This window comes from Falco peregrinus, chromosome 7, assembly GCF_023634155.1.
Source record: "Falco peregrinus isolate bFalPer1 chromosome 7, bFalPer1.pri, whole genome shotgun sequence".
NCBI classification, from domain to species: domain Eukaryota; kingdom Metazoa; phylum Chordata; class Aves; order Falconiformes; family Falconidae; genus Falco; species Falco peregrinus.
This window is the reverse complement of record NC_073727.1, coordinates 8,451,564-8,469,485: the sequence shown is the minus strand read 5'-3', so window position 1 is coordinate 8,469,485 and position 17,922 is coordinate 8,451,564. Positions and strand designations below refer to the sequence as shown.

At 36.1% G+C, this 17,922-nt stretch overlaps 1 protein-coding gene across 4 annotated transcripts in view; it reads left to right on the top strand.

Annotated features, from left to right (window-relative positions):
• RYR2 (ryanodine receptor 2) overlaps positions 1-17,922 on the top strand; it is a 434,719-nt gene that overhangs the window by 354,269 nt on the left and 62,528 nt on the right. For 2 of the 4 annotated variants that reach the window (XM_055811083.1, XM_055811082.1), the window contains exons 72-78: positions 2,480-2,614; positions 5,818-5,930; positions 7,536-7,632; positions 11,927-12,030; positions 12,613-12,664; positions 12,818-12,871; positions 14,557-14,580. In XM_055811083.1, coding sequence (XP_055667058.1) covers positions 2,480-2,614; positions 5,818-5,930; positions 7,536-7,632; positions 11,927-12,030; positions 12,613-12,664; positions 12,818-12,871; positions 14,557-14,580 — 579 coding nt within the window. The remainder of the gene's footprint in view (positions 1-2,479; positions 2,615-5,817; positions 5,931-7,535; positions 7,633-11,926; positions 12,031-12,612; positions 12,665-12,817; positions 12,872-14,556; positions 14,581-17,922) is intronic. The other 2 variants (XM_055811085.1, XM_055811084.1) reach the window with 1 other exon arrangement.

Here is a 17,922-nt window from a genome sequence, read left to right as displayed (position 1 = left end):
ATTGATGGATCTTCCAGTTGTAAACATTTCAGCAGTGACTTTGGATTTTCTTAATTATAGAATGAACTACCAGTGGAAGATGATGTTCTGAAAGGGAGCGACATAATACATAGCTAACAAAGCTAATTAGCTATTGTAGCTAGCTTAATTTTATAGCTATCTCCATGCTGCCTTACTAGCTTTGAAAAGGTCTGGTTTTGTACTGTATGTGAAAAGCAGTCAACTCAACAGTGGACAAAATACATGGCATTTCTAGGACTTCAAAACTTCAATTATTGTTTCTCTTACTATCTTTATTATGATTTGTTATCTATTGCTAAGTAGTTTGTTTTCAGTGGCTTGAAATATGTCTTTTCATGAATCATTTAGCACTGCCATGTTCTAGAGTTCACATTAAATGTAAGTGTATAAATTATTTAAAAGTATAATGTCTAAAGTTAAATTCAGTAGTTATTAACAAAGTACAATATAGTTTATTCCATAATTCTCTGATGTCGTTAGTATTCAGTCACGAAAGTGGCTGAACCAAGTATATGTCAGATACAGTCAAGTATGATGTTTCTTGTCAAAGAAAAATCATTCTGTTGTGCTGTTACACCACCCTTTTGTTGTCTGATTGAGTCAGACATAAAAGGAGTGTAGGCGAAATGGTCTTATAGATTTAAGTTATTATTTAATGTTGTGAATGAATATGTGACTTAGTTATAATGGTGTTTGTGTAAGGTGGTTTTCAAAGAAGAGGGAAAATACTAATTTTTGGAACAGCTGGTTCTCTTCCAACTATAGCAATAGTCTTTCTTCAAATAGTGTTTTCTGTTAACTACTTTTACTTTTCCACAGACACCATGTTCTGTCACTTATGTTAGAGCAAAAATGTAATTTATCTTGATTCCTGTTTGGAAAACTGCACTGTTTGAGAATCATCCTTCTGAATCTTTAGCTATTAATGTAGTGGCGTCTATTTCATGCATTTGTCTACGTTTGTCTACATTTGTCTTCACCCTGTTTCTGTCTTTCCTTTCCTTGCATGCCTGCATGCTGTTACTCAGTACCGAGCCTTTTATTTCAAGAAATTGATGACGAAACTTGCATTCATTTTGACATGGATGAAGCTCAAGTCACCAAAATCTTCTTCCAGCCATGCTAATTCACACCTTGAAATGTCAACTACTCATACCCTTAGAAAACTACCTATAGAAAAAAGCTGTACCTTGATAGAATGTGAGGAGTCCTCAGATCAAAAGACATCTCCACCTGTGATTAAAAAGTCTTTTGTGGACTATCCATTCATGATGATCCAGTCAAATGCTCACACAAAGACTGTGGATGTGACAGTTGTTAAGAAATGGAAAAGCCGAAAGGTGGAAGAAATGCCTGCCAGTTGTGGCTTTCTAGGTTGTAATAAGCTATTATTGAGCAACTGTGTAAGTTTATAATCGTTCCTGGAACTTCACTAAACTGTGTATCATAAGATGTTTTGTGGAGGTGAATTAGCATTATTGTTTCATCTTAGGCACAAATTGAAATCTGGATCCACAGAGATGTTTTAGAAAAGTAAGTGCTGAGTGTAAGCCCTATTCAAATCTGTAGGTTTTAGGCTCCTAAATGCTCTAGTAATACAGGCCGGTGTGACTTAAATCTCAATTGCACGCTCAGGAGTGATCACTGGCTGCAGCTCTTGCTATAATGGGTTACCCCTTGCATTTGGCTTCGGTTTCATTGGCACAAAAAATGGTGGCAAAATGTGTTGCATAGGTGGTGATTAGCAGAAGCACTGGGGAGACAAAATGAACCAAAAAAGAGATTGTTAATGGTAGAACAGACTCACAGATCACTGAAATGGAAAAAATTGAATGTAAAGAGAAATATAATAAAAATTATTTTTACTTCATGCAGTTATTTATAATTTCGAGGCTAATAAGCAAATGCATCTTGAATTCATTTTTCATAAACTAATTTTTCATTGTTTAACTAGTAATTAGTAAAATTAGGACTTTTTAACATTTGAAAAAAACTAAAATAAAAAAATAAGACATAAATAAGACTAATATTACTAATTTCCATGACTGAAACCTAACTGCCTGCAACTACTAAACCAACAGTTTCATTGTTGTTTGGTTTAATAACTGGAAATTCAGGGTACAAAGTTATGCCTGTCTACCTCATATTCATTACTTTTCCTCAAATAATGTATTCATTGCTGGTGCCAGTGCTGTTTGTTGGCCCATGATCATTTGCCCTCTGTATGATTATTAGACTTTTAGTCCTCTGGAAGCTCTCAAGAAGCATTGCACAAATCAGTCTTGAGTTTTGTTCTCCTGGTCAGGGTAGCGGACACTACGGGTTAGCCATGTCAAGGTGTAGGTTAGGCAAATAAAGTGCTTCTGTTGTCCTTTGGAGCAGTTTCTGTACTAATTAGTGTCTGATCCGACGTTTGGAACGTTTTGCCTCGGTGACATGTGAAATCTTTCTCCTGCAGCTTGAGGATCCCGCCATTAGATGGCAGATGGCACTTTACAAAGATTTACCAAACAGGACCGAAGATTCCTCAGATCCAGAGAAGACTGTGGGAAGGGTCCTCGATATAGCTAATGTACTGTTTCACCTGGAACAGGTTAGACACATTTTCCCAATTCCATTGCTCCTTAATCTAAACACAAGTATTCAGCCTCTCATTTATACTTTCACCTGCTGTACTTAATGTTTCATTCTTTTTTCCTCCATGTGATGGCTACTGTTTAAGTGCTATGCCTTGTGTTTTGTAATCCGATATCGTGGTCATATCGATCACACGGTGTGTTTGCAGCAGCCCCAACAATAATTTATTTGGAAATGGACTAATAAAGTGGTACCGATTTAAAGAATCGGTTGCCAATATTCGAGTGAGCGGAGGTTATCTTTATTCGGCAGTGCTGGGTGCATGGGGGATCGCTCCACCAAAGTCACGCACACCGAGGGGATTTTTCAGTCCCCTCTTTATACAAGCAACTCATACCTATTCATTAACTTTCCAGGAAATCGTTTACATATTCATTACAATTCCAGGAACTCATTTACATATCTCACTAAACTAGTGACCACGATTTAAGTCCTGGTCTTTGCCACGTTGTATAAACAACAGGAACTTAGGACCAGATAGCCTTTTTAAAGATGACAAATCCAAGGACGTAGCAATTAGTACATCCGTCATGTTAGCAATAAGGGTCCTTCGACATTTCCCAGCTTTTAGATAAACGTAAGTACATCATCCTATAGATAAGTGGTACATCATTCAGTATCTATGTTTCAGCTTCCTTCTGGGGCATTTCAGCTAGCAGGAAGTAATCACTAAATTGTCCATGGACCATGAAATGTTGAGTAAAAACCAACTTTAATTATTGAAAAAAAAAAAAAAAAGCCTTTTTCCAAGGTATTTTTTCCTCAGTTGAGATTTTTGAGTTATTGACGTAACAAGAAACTTAAAGCTGCCTGCATAAATAACTGATTAGGAGCTGTATGTTATAGCTGTACAGAGTAGGGCAGTCAGATGATTTGATACACAGCTTCTCTAGTGATAGCTTTAGAATTTGGCTTGGTTTTCATTTTTTATTATTTTATATAAATTTGTATTTATATTTTTATTTAAATGGCTTTTATTTGAATTCAAACAGCATATACAATCTTGTGATTCTGACATTTTAGCTATACCATCATGTACATAAATTGGTTAAGCTTGTGTAGTTTGGAGAAATTGTTGAAGGGAGTGAGACCCAAGGTATGATCCTTTTGTTTTCCATGTTCTGTCATAGGATCAATCTCTCAGGGTATAGAATCCAGCAGTACTACAGAACAGACAGGATTCCCATTGTAGTACCAGATCGACAGTTCAGATCAATTGTTCTGATAAGACTTAAACAATGACTTGTAGTGGAGTAAATGCTGGCTGCTTTTGTTCTGCTTACTTTGCAGCTATTTGTTTAAAGATTTGGCCCCACAGCTTTACTTATGTTCTGTAGATAAGCGCTTAGGTGCTTTTGTTACTGAAATAGGTAATTCAGCATCTTTAAAAATAATGAATATGTGAGCACTGGGTCAGTTGTTATGATAGCCTTTGCTCTCCATATACAAATACTCTGTTCTCCATATGTACATACTCTAAATGCTTTCCGTGTTGTGCTGGTAAAGATAAGTTCATGCTTTGTATTTTCTTTCCATGCACAGTTAATTTCTTTTTTTTTTTTTTTTTTTTTTTTTACTGTTTTCAGAGATCTGCTTGCGTAGGCCGTGGCTATTTCTTTTGGGAAAGTATAGAGGGTTTTATAGTTGATTGTGAAGATATTACTAATTACCTAACTTTCACATTTGGGTTTGCCTAACTCCTAAATTATTAGCTCTGACTTTGTTTTGTGACTGTAAATATGCTTGCAGTGAATGCTTTTCTATCCTTTCTCTTAACAAATATTCTTCATTTGTATTTTACCTTTTGGAAGGAACTTGTTTTAGAATGTCACCATTTAATCTTACAAGTGTAATTATCCATTTCACTGAATGCTTGGCAGTATTTTAGTCTGTTTAATTAGATGTTTATCGTTTAACTATGAATAATTTTTTGTATTTCACTAAACTAGAAAAGTTGTCTTTGATAATTGTGTTGAAAATGAATATTGAGTCTACATAAACATCATCATCACTACATATTTTAAATAATATGCTTTATTTTATTACAAGGGAGAATTACCAAGTCTTTCAGAGTAGAGATACTAACTTCCACTGACTCCTTTGATGATGTTGGGAGACAGAGGAGCTATTATTCCACAAGCACACTTGTCTGTAAAAGAAACAAAGCCCCCACAAAGAAACAACCCCCCAGAAAAAACATCCCCCCCCCCCCCCCCCCCCCAACTCTACAGGAGTTGTGTAGTTTAAGTCAAACGATATCATCTTGATGGATATCAGTTGGGAGGTAAATCACAAAGACTGTGAATGGGCTGTGGGAGAGGATCTGTAGCACAGCTTGCAATTGTAGTCCCAGTTATCCAGTCAGGCTATATACACTGTTGCATGCAGTTGCTCTTCTGGACCACAGTAGTCATTTTCTTCTGATGGAAGCAAGGCTGGAAGGTGGAACAAAAGAAACTAAAAGAGCAGAAGATGAGGAGCACAGACATTTTTATCTCACACTAGTGTAGGGCCAGGATGCAGAAAAAGAATGTATCTGAAGACAGCTGTAAAATTATGAAATGTAGCTGAAGGGTGCTGGAATATTGTGGTCATTTTAGCTATGCAGATTCATGGAAGGGATTTAGTTCCAATTAGGACTTTGTGCCTGTCTCTCGTTTTTAAAGTTAATTCTTTTCCATTGTAGCTGGCCATGGTAAATATTACAAATCAAAGATTACTTGTAATTAAGGCAATTTCTCTAAAAGTATTGCCTGAGACTATGTGAAGGTGAACAATTTACCTGTGCATATGTAAAGAGTTACACATAAAAGGTAGGAAGAGTGAAGATTCTTTGTCAAGCTTTCCTGAGAGATGGCCTTCATAACGATAATATTCTATTTAAAATATAGAAGAAGTAGGATGAAGTAAAAAAGGAAATTATCTCTGTAATACAAGGAAAGGGAGGATTTTTCTTTTATGTTTCTTTTCTAAATTCTGATTCTACAATTTGGCTGATCACTTGAACTCTGTCTAGAACACTTTCCCCCATCTATTATTATTCTGCTACCTTTCCACTTGATTTACCTGTTATTTCACATTATTATTATTGTTACTATGCCTAGACAGTAGCGACATTGCCACATTGGGTTTTTTTATTATTTGCGTTATATGTAACAGGTTGAGCATCCTCAGCGGTCCAAAAAAGCAGTATGGCATAAGCTGCTGTCTAAACAGAGGAAAAGAGCAGTAGTTGCCTGCTTCAGAATGGCACCATTGTATAATCTGCCAAGGTAAGAGCTATATTGGTTCTGTCTTTCACAAATGTGTTCATGTTCATCCAATGCTATTTGGCAAGATCCAAAGGAAGAAAAACATGTAAAGCAGTAACTGATAAACTACGTGGAAATGTACTTTTTATATTACTTCAATAGCTGTAATTACTTTCTTCTAATATCTTCTGAAACAGATAATAAAAGGTATAATTTAAAATTTCTAGTTCTGTCCTCCTGCTGTTATTCCACCTGTTTCTCCTGTATGTTTTCTTTTCCGAAAAGTAGACACCTTTTGTAAGAGATAAATGCAGAAACAGACATATTGGTTCTGTTCCTGTAATATCATCTTGGGAGATAAATTTCCTCCTAAGCCATGGTACAGCTCTGGAAATACAGAGTTACCTTCATTATTAGATGCTAAATGTTCTATATGCAGGAAATAAACATACTATTTGTCTGAAAACTTGTCTGTTTGTTGTGCACTTTTGGAAAGAACATTCTATTAGACAAGAAATATATATGCACATACTCTGGGCATTTAACACCTTTTCCTGTGGCTCTTCTTCCTTTTCTTTCTTGTTCAGTTGAGGACAGGATCTATAGTTAAGCAAGTTTCAGAATCCTGAGGTTCTGCAAGGAATGAACATTCAGAAAAAGTAAAGACATCTTTTTTGGGGGGCAATTTCTAAAAATAATTTCCAGAACACTTGTATCTGATCTTTTCAACATACTGGTGTTCTCAGTTTTTCCCAAAAGTATACGTATTATTGTTACCACAGTTAGTAGGATGAATCTTAAAGTCTGTCCCAGGAAGCACAAGGGGATGAGAATCATATTAGCTTGAAATGAGGCTGCTGTGACAGCTGAAAATAGAACAAAGATATTTCCATCTGTAGCTGTTCTTACATTAACAAGTGGGTCACCTGCACATATCCAGCATTCCTGTATATTGTAATTATTCCTCTTCCTTTTCAGAATACGAAACTGGCAGTTGTTTAAAAAACTTCAGATAATTGATAAAATTTTTAATGGAGAATTTGTTGTAACACAGTCCATGTTGCATTGAATCCTCAAGAAAAAAAACCCCAAACCAGTAATCATCATTGGCTTGCCCTCTTTTCTTTTCCATCCATTTAATGATCCATTTAATTTCATGGAGTTTGGAAAAAAATGTTTAGGTTTTTTTTATTTTAGATATGCAAGACTAATCCCAAACATTACAAAAATGCAACTATTTGAGCATAATCCAAAGTTACCTATTACTGTTAACATTTAAATTAAAATAATATGAAAATATTTTATATTAAAATGAAAACTTACTAATGTGCCAAAGTAATTGATTTTATTTTTTACTTACGTTTAAATGTCTTTAAAGTTCTGGGGTTTTATCTGTTCATAAAACTATTACTATGACATTTTAAAATCAGTTTTGCAAGTAAATGGGACACAGTTTTGAATGTAAACTTAATTTTTAAAATAGGCAGGTTTTACCCTAGAAATGTTACTTTCCTTTTAAAGGATGGTTGTAAGGATTGGGACAGTTCTTCAAGCTAAACGAAATTCATGTTGATCAAGTCTTCTCTTTAAAAGTTTACAACTTTTGTCTCATATGTCCCTTTTTAGGCACCGAGCCGTCAATCTCTTTCTTCAAGGCTATGATAAGTCTTGGATTGAAACAGAAGAACACTATTTTGAAGACAAACTGATAGAAGACTTAGCAGTATGTCTGGGTGCAAAGGGTTGTGGGAATGTATTATGGATTAACATTTATCTTGTGTAATTGTAATTATAAATCAGTGAGGTACATAGAGTATCACCTAAGCTGTCTCTCCCAAGGGGTGAGCTATAACCAAGTCACTCTGTCAGGTGTTAAAAATTACAAGTGAAGGAGATTCCAGAATCCCCTGAGGCAGCCTGCTTCAGGGCTTCAGTAACCTTTTATAAAGCTTTATAAACTTTTGTCTAAATTGCACGCCAATTGCTGTCTTTCCCCTCTCTCTTACCTTCTGTCCTGTGGAGAAGGGGAACGGCCTATTCCCTTCTTTCTTTGCAGTTAACCTTTATGATTTGAAGACTTCACAACCCACATTAAAGCCATTTAAGACAAAAGGTTAGAATGTGAAATTAGAGGAATTCTAATCTTAGATTAATCAGTCCCTCAGAAGCAGGCAGGGTCTGCAGCTTCTGTACAGAAGAATCCTCTTGTCAGGGAGGTGAGTATTTTTCCCAGCAGTAAAGTGTTAGAGCCCTGTCTTTAGCCTGGTAAATCCCCAGTGTGATTTTCAGTTAAGACTTCTGTCCTTATCCCTTACAATTGTCTCTCAGAAAGGTAGTTTTTTTGAGGATTGGGCAAGAACTCATACTAGGAAATGATTCAGTCCCTGGGAGGTCCAACAAAACACAGTCTGAGATCAATCTTTTTATTGTGAGGAGAGCCTGCTCGCTGCGACAGAGAGAGGAAGCTAAGTGGAAAGTTGCTATTAGGAAAAAAAAAAAAAATGCTTTGCTTTTACTATTTAAGGTTTATGCTTAAAACCAGCAATCCAAGTTGTGAACAGTTTTTAAAATAAGCATCAAAACAGCGGGAGGATGATCAGCAGCAATAAACTCAATGCAAGCAGACTATGCAAGTTCATTTTTACCTGCACACATGCAGAATTTGTTTCTTGTGGCGTCCTTATTCTGTGATCATTGTGAAAAAGCAAGAGACTTCTGCAAATACTTATTTTGTATACAACCTTTTAAACTGATATGCTATCTTCATGCTGGAAATTTTTTAAATAATGCAGATTCATAGCCAAAAATAATTACATTTTAGCAGTTGAGAGCATGTGTGTGTAGGTGTGGAATGTGGAACAACATACCTCTTTTGCTGTATGTGCAGGTGTGTACATATGAAGAAATAACCCAACATGGTCATTTGGCTACACTCTGACATAAAGGGTTGTCTCCTTACCTCCTTTGTGCAACCATATCTTGGCTAAGTTTATGAAGAACTCCTTGCTGGCAGGTAGCTTATATGAAAAACTGTCTTAGAGAAGAGAGAAACAGACTGTTTTGGCTGCTGTATCATCCTTTAGTAAAGGACTACAGGCATTTCCTTGTAATTCCTCAAGCATACGATAAATGTGTCTCCAGTGCTCTCTTAAGGAGAGATATACCGCACCTTTCATTCAAAAGAGCAAACAAAACTCTTATTTTCTTTTTTGTCCTTTAAATAAAATGCTATTACATTCTTGCTGCTTTATAGCACTGTCATGGACGGTGAGAATTTGGAGTTCTACTGTTGAGCTCTGTGGAGCTGTCCCAGACTATAGTGTTGACTTCATGAAAGATGTCGTTGTGATGCTGGTGAAGATTCTCTGTCCCTTTTAGAGAAACTGTACCCTGGTGTAGCAAGGAATTAGAGATTTATTGGATTGTCAAGATGGAATCATAGCCCAGGCTATGGTGGCAGAAGTGGTCTGGATGGGGAGAAAGGTGGAGCCTTGGATTCTCTAGTGTATGCTGGAAGGATAGGCTGAAGTTTCTGAACTATTCACATATTAGGTAGAATCAATTACAATCAAGAGCCCAGAAACTATAGCCAAGTGTTCCTGTCCTTGAACTCTCTGTAATTGAACTACAATGTATGCTGTGGTACATTCTTCCTCAGTACTGAGAATCCTGAAGTCTCTTTTCTGCTGAGTAAAAATAATTTCAAGGGAGAAATGCAGTAAAAAACGCCTCCTTCCTGACTTGGCGAGATCCAAGCAATTTATAGACGTGTGGTAAGGGCTTTTTCTGGGATGTGGGATATAAGTGCTTGAATCCCCTAAAGCAGAGGACTGGACGAGCAGTTTTGTTCTCTGAATCTTCTGTCCTTGAATCTCTTATAGGAAAATGGCACTGCTTTTTCTGCCTCAGTATATTAAAAGAAAAAGTATACAAAATTCCTCTTTTTAAGGAGCCTAATTCTGCTAATTCTTAAATCTGATTCAAGAGATCAGGTCTCTAAGGGAACTAGATTTTTAATGTTAGATATTTAAATCATATGATATTCAATGCTGTCTTTATTAATAGTAAAAATGCTTCTGCTTTGATTAAATAGGTTAGATGAAAAATCTAACAAGCTTATGTGATAAAATTATTGCTTAGTTTTGTTGGTAGACATTACTGGACATAATTTATAAAAACAGTACGTTTAATGGACATTTAATAATTGGATTATATAAAAAATGTCTTTTAAATCTTGCACATTTAGAAATGGCAACTAAAATTTACCCATCTTGTTTTGTCCTTTTATGTTATGTTCAGTTAAAGCTTTTTATTTTACACTTAAATAACTATAGGGCAAATGTCTCAAAACATGGAAAACTAAAAATACTTCTCAAAAGTTTCAGAAAATCATTTGGTTCATGCTATACTTAATAATAAGTTCTACTTAACTCAGTCATTGGTGAATTTGATCCTCCATTCAATTTCAATTGTCTGAAAAGTAGTAACTTGTATTAAACATTAACATGATCTCTGCCCTTTTGATTCATCGGTTTTGATAACATTAGAGAGGTATTCAGGTTATTAACATTACCAACTATAGAATGCCGCCATTTAATTAAAGAGAAAGGTCAGCATCCTCAATGAGATTGAAATAAAGAGAGAGAGAAGACATCCATAATGGTGAGATATAACTAGAGTTATAGTATGTATTGTTTAGATCTTGTTATTGATACTAAAAGTATTGTCACATATTGCAAAATGTGAAATTAACCTTGTATGGCCATCGTAGACTAGCATGGGAAATAAGCGTTGTGCATGTCAGCTGAAGTGAATTCTCAGCTGCAACCAGTCATGTTTGGTGCAGCTGAGTGGAGAAGGTGGGCTTCACAGGCATATGTGAAGTGTAGTATACAAAGAAATCTATAAGCATTCCCACAGGAATGCATTTGACATTAGTACACACAATTATCTTCTTAATAGGCAAAAAATTCATTTTCCTTATATCTGTCATGTGGCCAACCCTTCCTTATTGCTAACAGATAACATCTGACATTATAGGACATTCTGACTTGTGCAGTCTTATCAATGTATGGAACATTTTTTTTTAATCTGTATTTTAGTGTATACTGCTAGGTGAAAAAAAGGAAAGGGCAGGCATAATTTATGCAACCATTTTCTTTGAGCTACCACATGCTTTGTAGAAAAATATGTCTGGAAGAAGCAATTTTTAAAAAAACTTGATATGCAAAATTTACTTTTTGAAATGTCTTGCGGCAAAAGACAAGACGTCAGAGGAAAGGTTGTGTATAGATTCTTTTCAAAACACTGCTTTGGTGGTTGCTATTGCAGCATTTAGGACTACATTTTTCTTCGAGTGAACTAACAAGAGCTGTAAATCTGAAAGCAAAATAATCACATGAAAAGAACTATTTGTGTGTGTGTATATATATATTATTGAATGATGCATAATATTTTTATCCATTATTGATTCGTCATCTTCTAAAAATTTGCATCCTGCCAGCTTTACTCTTGTTGGTAGATATGGTTCCTTCTCTTTAACTATTGGTGAGCTTCAAGTTTGGATTTCTTCTCCCTCAAAGCCTCTCAGAGTTCCTCAGTGAACACTATACCTGACATAAGACTTGGAATAGAGGATTCTAATTTTTAGATGAAGAAGCTTATTAACTTATATATAAATAAAATACAATAGCAAATGATGGCATCTGGTTACCACTTGTTCTGGGTAACAGCATTAAAAGATTGAAGTTATTTTCAGAGTTTAGGGAAGAGAGTTAATTTTTGTGAGGAGAGGAAATCCAGAGCTCTGCAAATGGTGTCATCGTTGTAAGTCCTCATGGTCATAAACATGGTCAGCATTCAGGCTGTTCAGACTTTGCTAGGAACTTGTTTCCTCCTGGTTCACCAAATTGAAATTACGTATGTGAGTATTTAATGCTTGATAAATTGCACAGAGTAAAACATTTATCACTATAGATAACTGAATATATATATTTAAATATTTTTTTTCCCTAAAGAAACCTGGGGAGGAGCCACCAGAAGAAGATGAAAGCCTTAAAAGAGTCGATCCTTTACATCAACTTATTCTGCTATTCAGTCGAACAGCCTTGACTGAAAAATGGTAGGGATGGTGTGAAAGACCGCAGAGGATATGCAGATTTTGAGATTATTCCTGTATTTGAAGTTATACATGTCTCTGTTCAAGAGAGATTGCATAGGCTAGGCCAAAACATATGCATATGTACATATGGTGAGTCTGAGGTACACTCCAACCTCTCTACCCTGTGGCATGTAAAGAGGTTTTAACATTAGATCTAAGGAGTTTTCTAGAGACAAATAGATGGCCCCATACACTTTTTCACAGTTATGCATGTTGTATTCAGGATTTACTACACCTCTTCTGTCTGTATTCCATATTGACAGTTATATTCTGAATGTGAAATATAAGTATATTCTAGGTATAGTTGAAAAAATTAACTGTTTTCTTCATTGGAAGGTGTTTATGAATTTCTTCTGTGTTGTAGCTGGCTTTACTTTTCAGTTTGTATCAGTTAGTAAGTCCTCATTTTCCAAAAAGCCTTTTGTAATTAATTATGAGCTAAATGTAAAGATTTCTAAGGTGCTTAAAAATATTTTGGTGCTGCAATTCTACTGTAAAGGCTCTAATCTTCATCATTTTCCCTTCCCTCTCTCTATTAACCAGCAAAGTGGAAGAAGATTTTCTGTATATGGCTTATGCTGACATTATGGCAAAGGTAACTGTTTTGCCATCTTTGGCATCTTTTCTGTTTTAATAAAAGTAATGAAGGAGATCAAGAGAAATTATATGTAAAGTGATGGAAGGCTTAGCCTCCCCACCCCCACTGCCTCGACTTACCAGCAAATATTTTCTTTCTGCATGGTATCAGAGCTGCCATGATGAAGAGGATGATGATGGGGAAGAAGAAGTGAAGAGTTTTGAAGTAAGATTATCCTTCTGGTTTGGGGTTTTTTTTTGGGTTGTTTTTTTTTTTTTTTTTGTCATGGTAGACATTATTTCATAGCTTCCAACTGATATTTCTGTTTCTTGGTTCATGGCTTACTGCAGCTTATTATGCCAGTGAACTGCATGTCAGAAGCTGGACTGGCAGATAGGAGTCACCAGATTCATAGTAGTAAAACAAAACCATGCATACTATCACAGAAGATTATGGAGAGAGTAATTTAATGGACCTTACATGTTTATCTGATTGACTTTAACTTTTTTGTTGTTGAAGAGAAATATTATGGGTAGTAACTGATTCTGGAAGTATGATCATATCCGGCTATGTCTTCTAAAGTATCATGGCCTCCCTTTCATTCGGTTGGTTAAAATACTGAAATAATACTGCTTTTTGCAGTAATCATTTACATTCAGGACCAGTAATTTATACAGTATTTCTGTGTTCACATATCTATTAGGGCTTCTTAGTAAAAAGGTTAGCTTTTATTTGTCAATACTGCCAAGCTTTTTCCTATGTTTAAAATAGGAAATGAGTCTATTGTTGTTGAATATTGAGTTTTTGGTGATAACCACTGTATAAGGAAACACATTTACATGAGTTGATTACAAGAGTAAGAGATTAGTCCTTGTCATGTCTTTGCTCTTGGATCTGTGTCCCTTTTTCCATTAATAAAATGCAGTTTACAAGAGATTTGTTCTGAGTGCAACTGAGGGAATTAGCTTATTAATGTTTTTAATATTTTGAAATATTTAAACATATTATAATTCTGACATTAAAAGTAATCTTATCTTTCAAATAAATTAATGCTTATGTTTAATATCTTTACTAAAACACAGCAACATGCTTTTCTTATTCCTTTAATGCAATATTTCTAAATATACTGATTTATTTGATATAAACCCACCTGTGCTGTTTTGATTTTTGAGAAGTGATTTAAAGCATGTTTACTTTTACTCCCATTGTTTTGTGCACATCAGATGTTACTTACATTTTCTACATGATGCTGCATGAGATAGCACTGAATTATTTAAATATGTATTCCCTATTTGGCTGTACACAGAGATCAGAAAGGATACCAATACCATATTCATTTCAGTCACTCAGAAGTTCTAGTCCAGTTGACTTATAACTACCATGCCCTATGTATAAATTTCTGTTTATAAATATCTAAATATAAATCCAAATTCCAGTGGTTTGGTTTTTGGGGTTCCTGCCCCTTCCCCCCCCCCCCCCCCCCCGGAAATGCAATGTGTGATGTATCATTGACTAAAGAAAGAATATTTTTTTTCTATAAGCTTTTTTTCAATTAACCCATGCATGCTTGTTAGTTATCAAAATTCTTGTGCTCATAAATGTGAAAATTTATAAACAGGAAGTCATTGAGGCGAAGGAGCTTTTATCAGTAAGGGATTTGTTAGTGCTCCCTACCTAAACTATAATGGGTTCTGTGTTCAGCATTCAACTTTATCTTTTGACAGAAGATCCTATTCATTTGTTTCTCATTACTATTTTTTCTGTAGCTATGAAACTTATGTTTGAATAATGTATTAATCTGTTCAAAAGACAATTTTGTGTATATGTATTTGGTCAGTCACCTGCAGAAAAAAAATTTGGACTTCTTTTTCTTATTACTATTTCGCTTCTTGTCCTTGCCCTTCCTTAAGGTGACAGGATCACAACGCAGCAAGGTAAAACAAAAAAAATATGTGTGTATTTGTCTGGGTCTAATTTTGTGATTTTTTTTTAGGCCCAACATCTTGGATAAGGTCAACTAAAGTGTCTTGAAAATGTTTTTGACATTTCAGTTCCAGCATGACTTCTCTACCAAAACCTTCTTGTACACAAACGCTTTTTAAAGACTCCAAGAATTATTTATGCAAAATATGTCATATAAAATTACATTGCCATTTTGGGGAAAACAGTGTGTCATTTGGCTTGTTCGTATTGTTTTTCTGTTCTTGCCTTTTGTGCATCAGTTATCTTCTTTCTGGTTACCATTTAATTTGAATTATTAAAAAGATTTATTTGGCTTTTAAGGGAAAGAAGTTGGACTTCTGTATCTTAGCAGACATGCATTTCTGATACAGTAGTAGAAGTATGTTTCTAATGTTTGTCACAGAGAGACCATCAATTATATTATAGTTTATCTTTGATTCAGGTCCTTTGGAACAGGCTGAGTCCTTACCCTTCATTGTGATAGTATTTGATAGAAACTCCATAGCTACTCCATACCTGAAGTGGTTCCTAGTTGTTCCATGTTTTCTCTAAAAACATAGAGGCAATAGCTCTGAAATTTCACAATGTTATTTTTTTTATTGACTCAATTTCTTACACAGTTATCTGTGTCTCATCATTAAAGTCTCACCATTTGTTTCTAAAAGGTGGCCCGTGGCTTAAGCACCAGCCTACTTGCCTACTTCACGCAAGTAGAAGTCTCAGTTCCCATTGTTGACTCAGCCTGCTTGCTGATAGTGCTGCAAGGTTGATGTTCTGAGAGGAGGTATGGTGTGTGGGGTAGCTCATTTTTGGTTTTGAGGTGTTAAATATAGTTATTTGTGCCATGGCCAATGGCAGCTAGACTAAGTAGAGATGGCTTCCTTGAGAATGGGAATGCACATATTCAGCTGATGGTCAGATACCAGTTAGCAGCTTCCAAAGTTCATTGCCTATGGCAATATGGGGAACAATTATAACCTTTTCCATTGAAAAGAGCAAAATGATTCTGTTGTTTTGTTTGTTAGCGTTTCTATTAACATTCAGTTCACAAAAGAAAGAGGTTCCCATACAGCTGTGGAAAGAGAAGACGTATTCCAGGATCAGCTTCCCTCTTACTCCTTCAAAAGTTTGCACAGATCTGTTCTTACCTTCATATGGTAAAGTCATTATCCTGGAAGATGAATGCGCTCACACAGACTCACAAAAAGTTGTTTAAAAGGTATTGCAATTGCCACAGACACAAAGTACATATTGCAAAACCCCAAAGGAAGTATATAAGCAATCTAATAGTATAACTTCTTATTTCTTCCATTAATTCATCTATTCAAATACACATGTCTATCACTCTGACTGCTGGGTTACTGTACACTAAATGCTATGTGCTCCATAGAAGATCTTCTGTAGTGTTTCAAAAGGAACCACAACAATAAATAATCCTTGCTTCCTTCATACATGACAGGAAATGGTTGTAAAGATATGAGACCATATGTACCAGCTGTACGTGTGCATTTGTGTGTTCCTGTCTGTCTGTCAATCTGTCTATCTCAAAGTTCAATGTTGAAGGCAGTTCTTTTATTCCATGCTCTGTGTGCATGTGAAAGACTGACCGGTTTGTGTGGGAATAAAACTCTGCTTCTCCCTGAGTTGTTAAAAATGTGTGAAGTTTGAAGTCCTAAATCTCTTCACAGTCAGAGCAACAGAGACCTTTGGGAAGCTTAGAACAGGACAAAAATGAGTGTACTTTATTGGCAATTTTTATGCCCATATTTCATGCAGTGTAGTCTCATTTTTGTACAAACAATCTGTGTTGGGATCACTGTGTGGGCAGTAGGGAGGTCACAGTAGAAACCCACAATAAAGTTGTCTGTGTGTTACTATGTGCCTGTCTGCATCTCCCTGCTAGTATTTGCTTTGAATTATTATGATTATCTTTGCTCCCTGCCCTTTGTCTCTAACTCAACTTTCTATCATATTGAACAGGCACTCAATTGACTCCCTGTAGAGTTGGTGTCACTGTCCCCCTTGACTCTATGCGATAGGAGATTCTTCCAGATCAAAGTGTTTCACCATCTGAATGCAAATAGGTTTCTGCATTGGATGCACTGACTCTACTGGTTTGCTACATTTTAATGTGCTCTAAATATTTGTAGGATGGGAACTCACAAAAAGGAACCAAAACCTAGCTCATCTGTTAAAAATCCATTGGTTTAAATTGGCTTTTCACAGAAAGAAATGGGGGAGGTAGAACTTCCTATGTCAGTTTTCTTCATCCCTGTTACTTGTAGCAACCTCGTTGACAGACTTTTGTATTCACTGGCTTTTTGTCAAAATGACACATTGTGGTCTCACTTGTCTGAAGCACAGTAAGACTTGCAAGTTTCAGTAGGCACGAATAATGCAAGGTCTTAAGGCTATAGCCCATCTGAGACAGTCACTGTTATCTCTCACTGTCACAAAGCCTGCATAAATGGATTGACCATATACTATGTACTTACAGTAAGTATTTTTGTTAAAGAATCATATGAATTAAGGTCAGACTCCATTACCAATGTATCAGTTCTTAGGAATCAAACATTCCAATTAGTGTGCAAATATGTGTTTCTCATTAGTTTTTCATACCCATAATGGAATGGATGCAACCTAATATGTGATTTCACTCTCCACAACTACAGCATAAGTTATTTATACGTAGAATCATAGAATAGTTTGGGTAAGAATGGATCTTTAAAAGTCATCTAATCCACCATCCCCCTGCAAAGAGCAGGCACATCTTCAAATAGATCAGGTTGCTCAGAGCCCCATCCAGCCTGGCCTTGGATGTTTCCAGGGATGGGGCATCTATCACCTCTCTGGGCAACCTGCTCCAGTGTTTCATCACCCTTACTGAAAACAATTTCTTCTGTATGTCTAGCCAAAATCTACCCTCTCTTAGTTTGAAGCCATTATCCCTTGTCCTGTCGCAACAGGCCTCGCTAAAAAGTTTGTCCCCGTCTTTCTTATAGGCCCCCTTTAAGTATTGAAAGGCTGCAATAAGGTCTCCCCAGACCCTTCTCTTCTCCAGGCTGAACAACCCCAACTGTCTCAGTTTTTCTTCATAGAAGAGGTGTTCCAGCCCTCTGATCATTTTTGTGGCCCTTCTCTGGACCCGCTCCAACAGGCCCATGCCTTTCCTGTGCTGGGTGCTTCAGAGCTGGACACAATATTCCAGGTGGCGTCTCAGCACAACAGAGTAGAGAAGTAGAATCACCTCCCTTGACCTGCTGGCCACATTTCTTTTGATGCAGCCCATGATACGGTTGGCCTTCTGGGCTGCA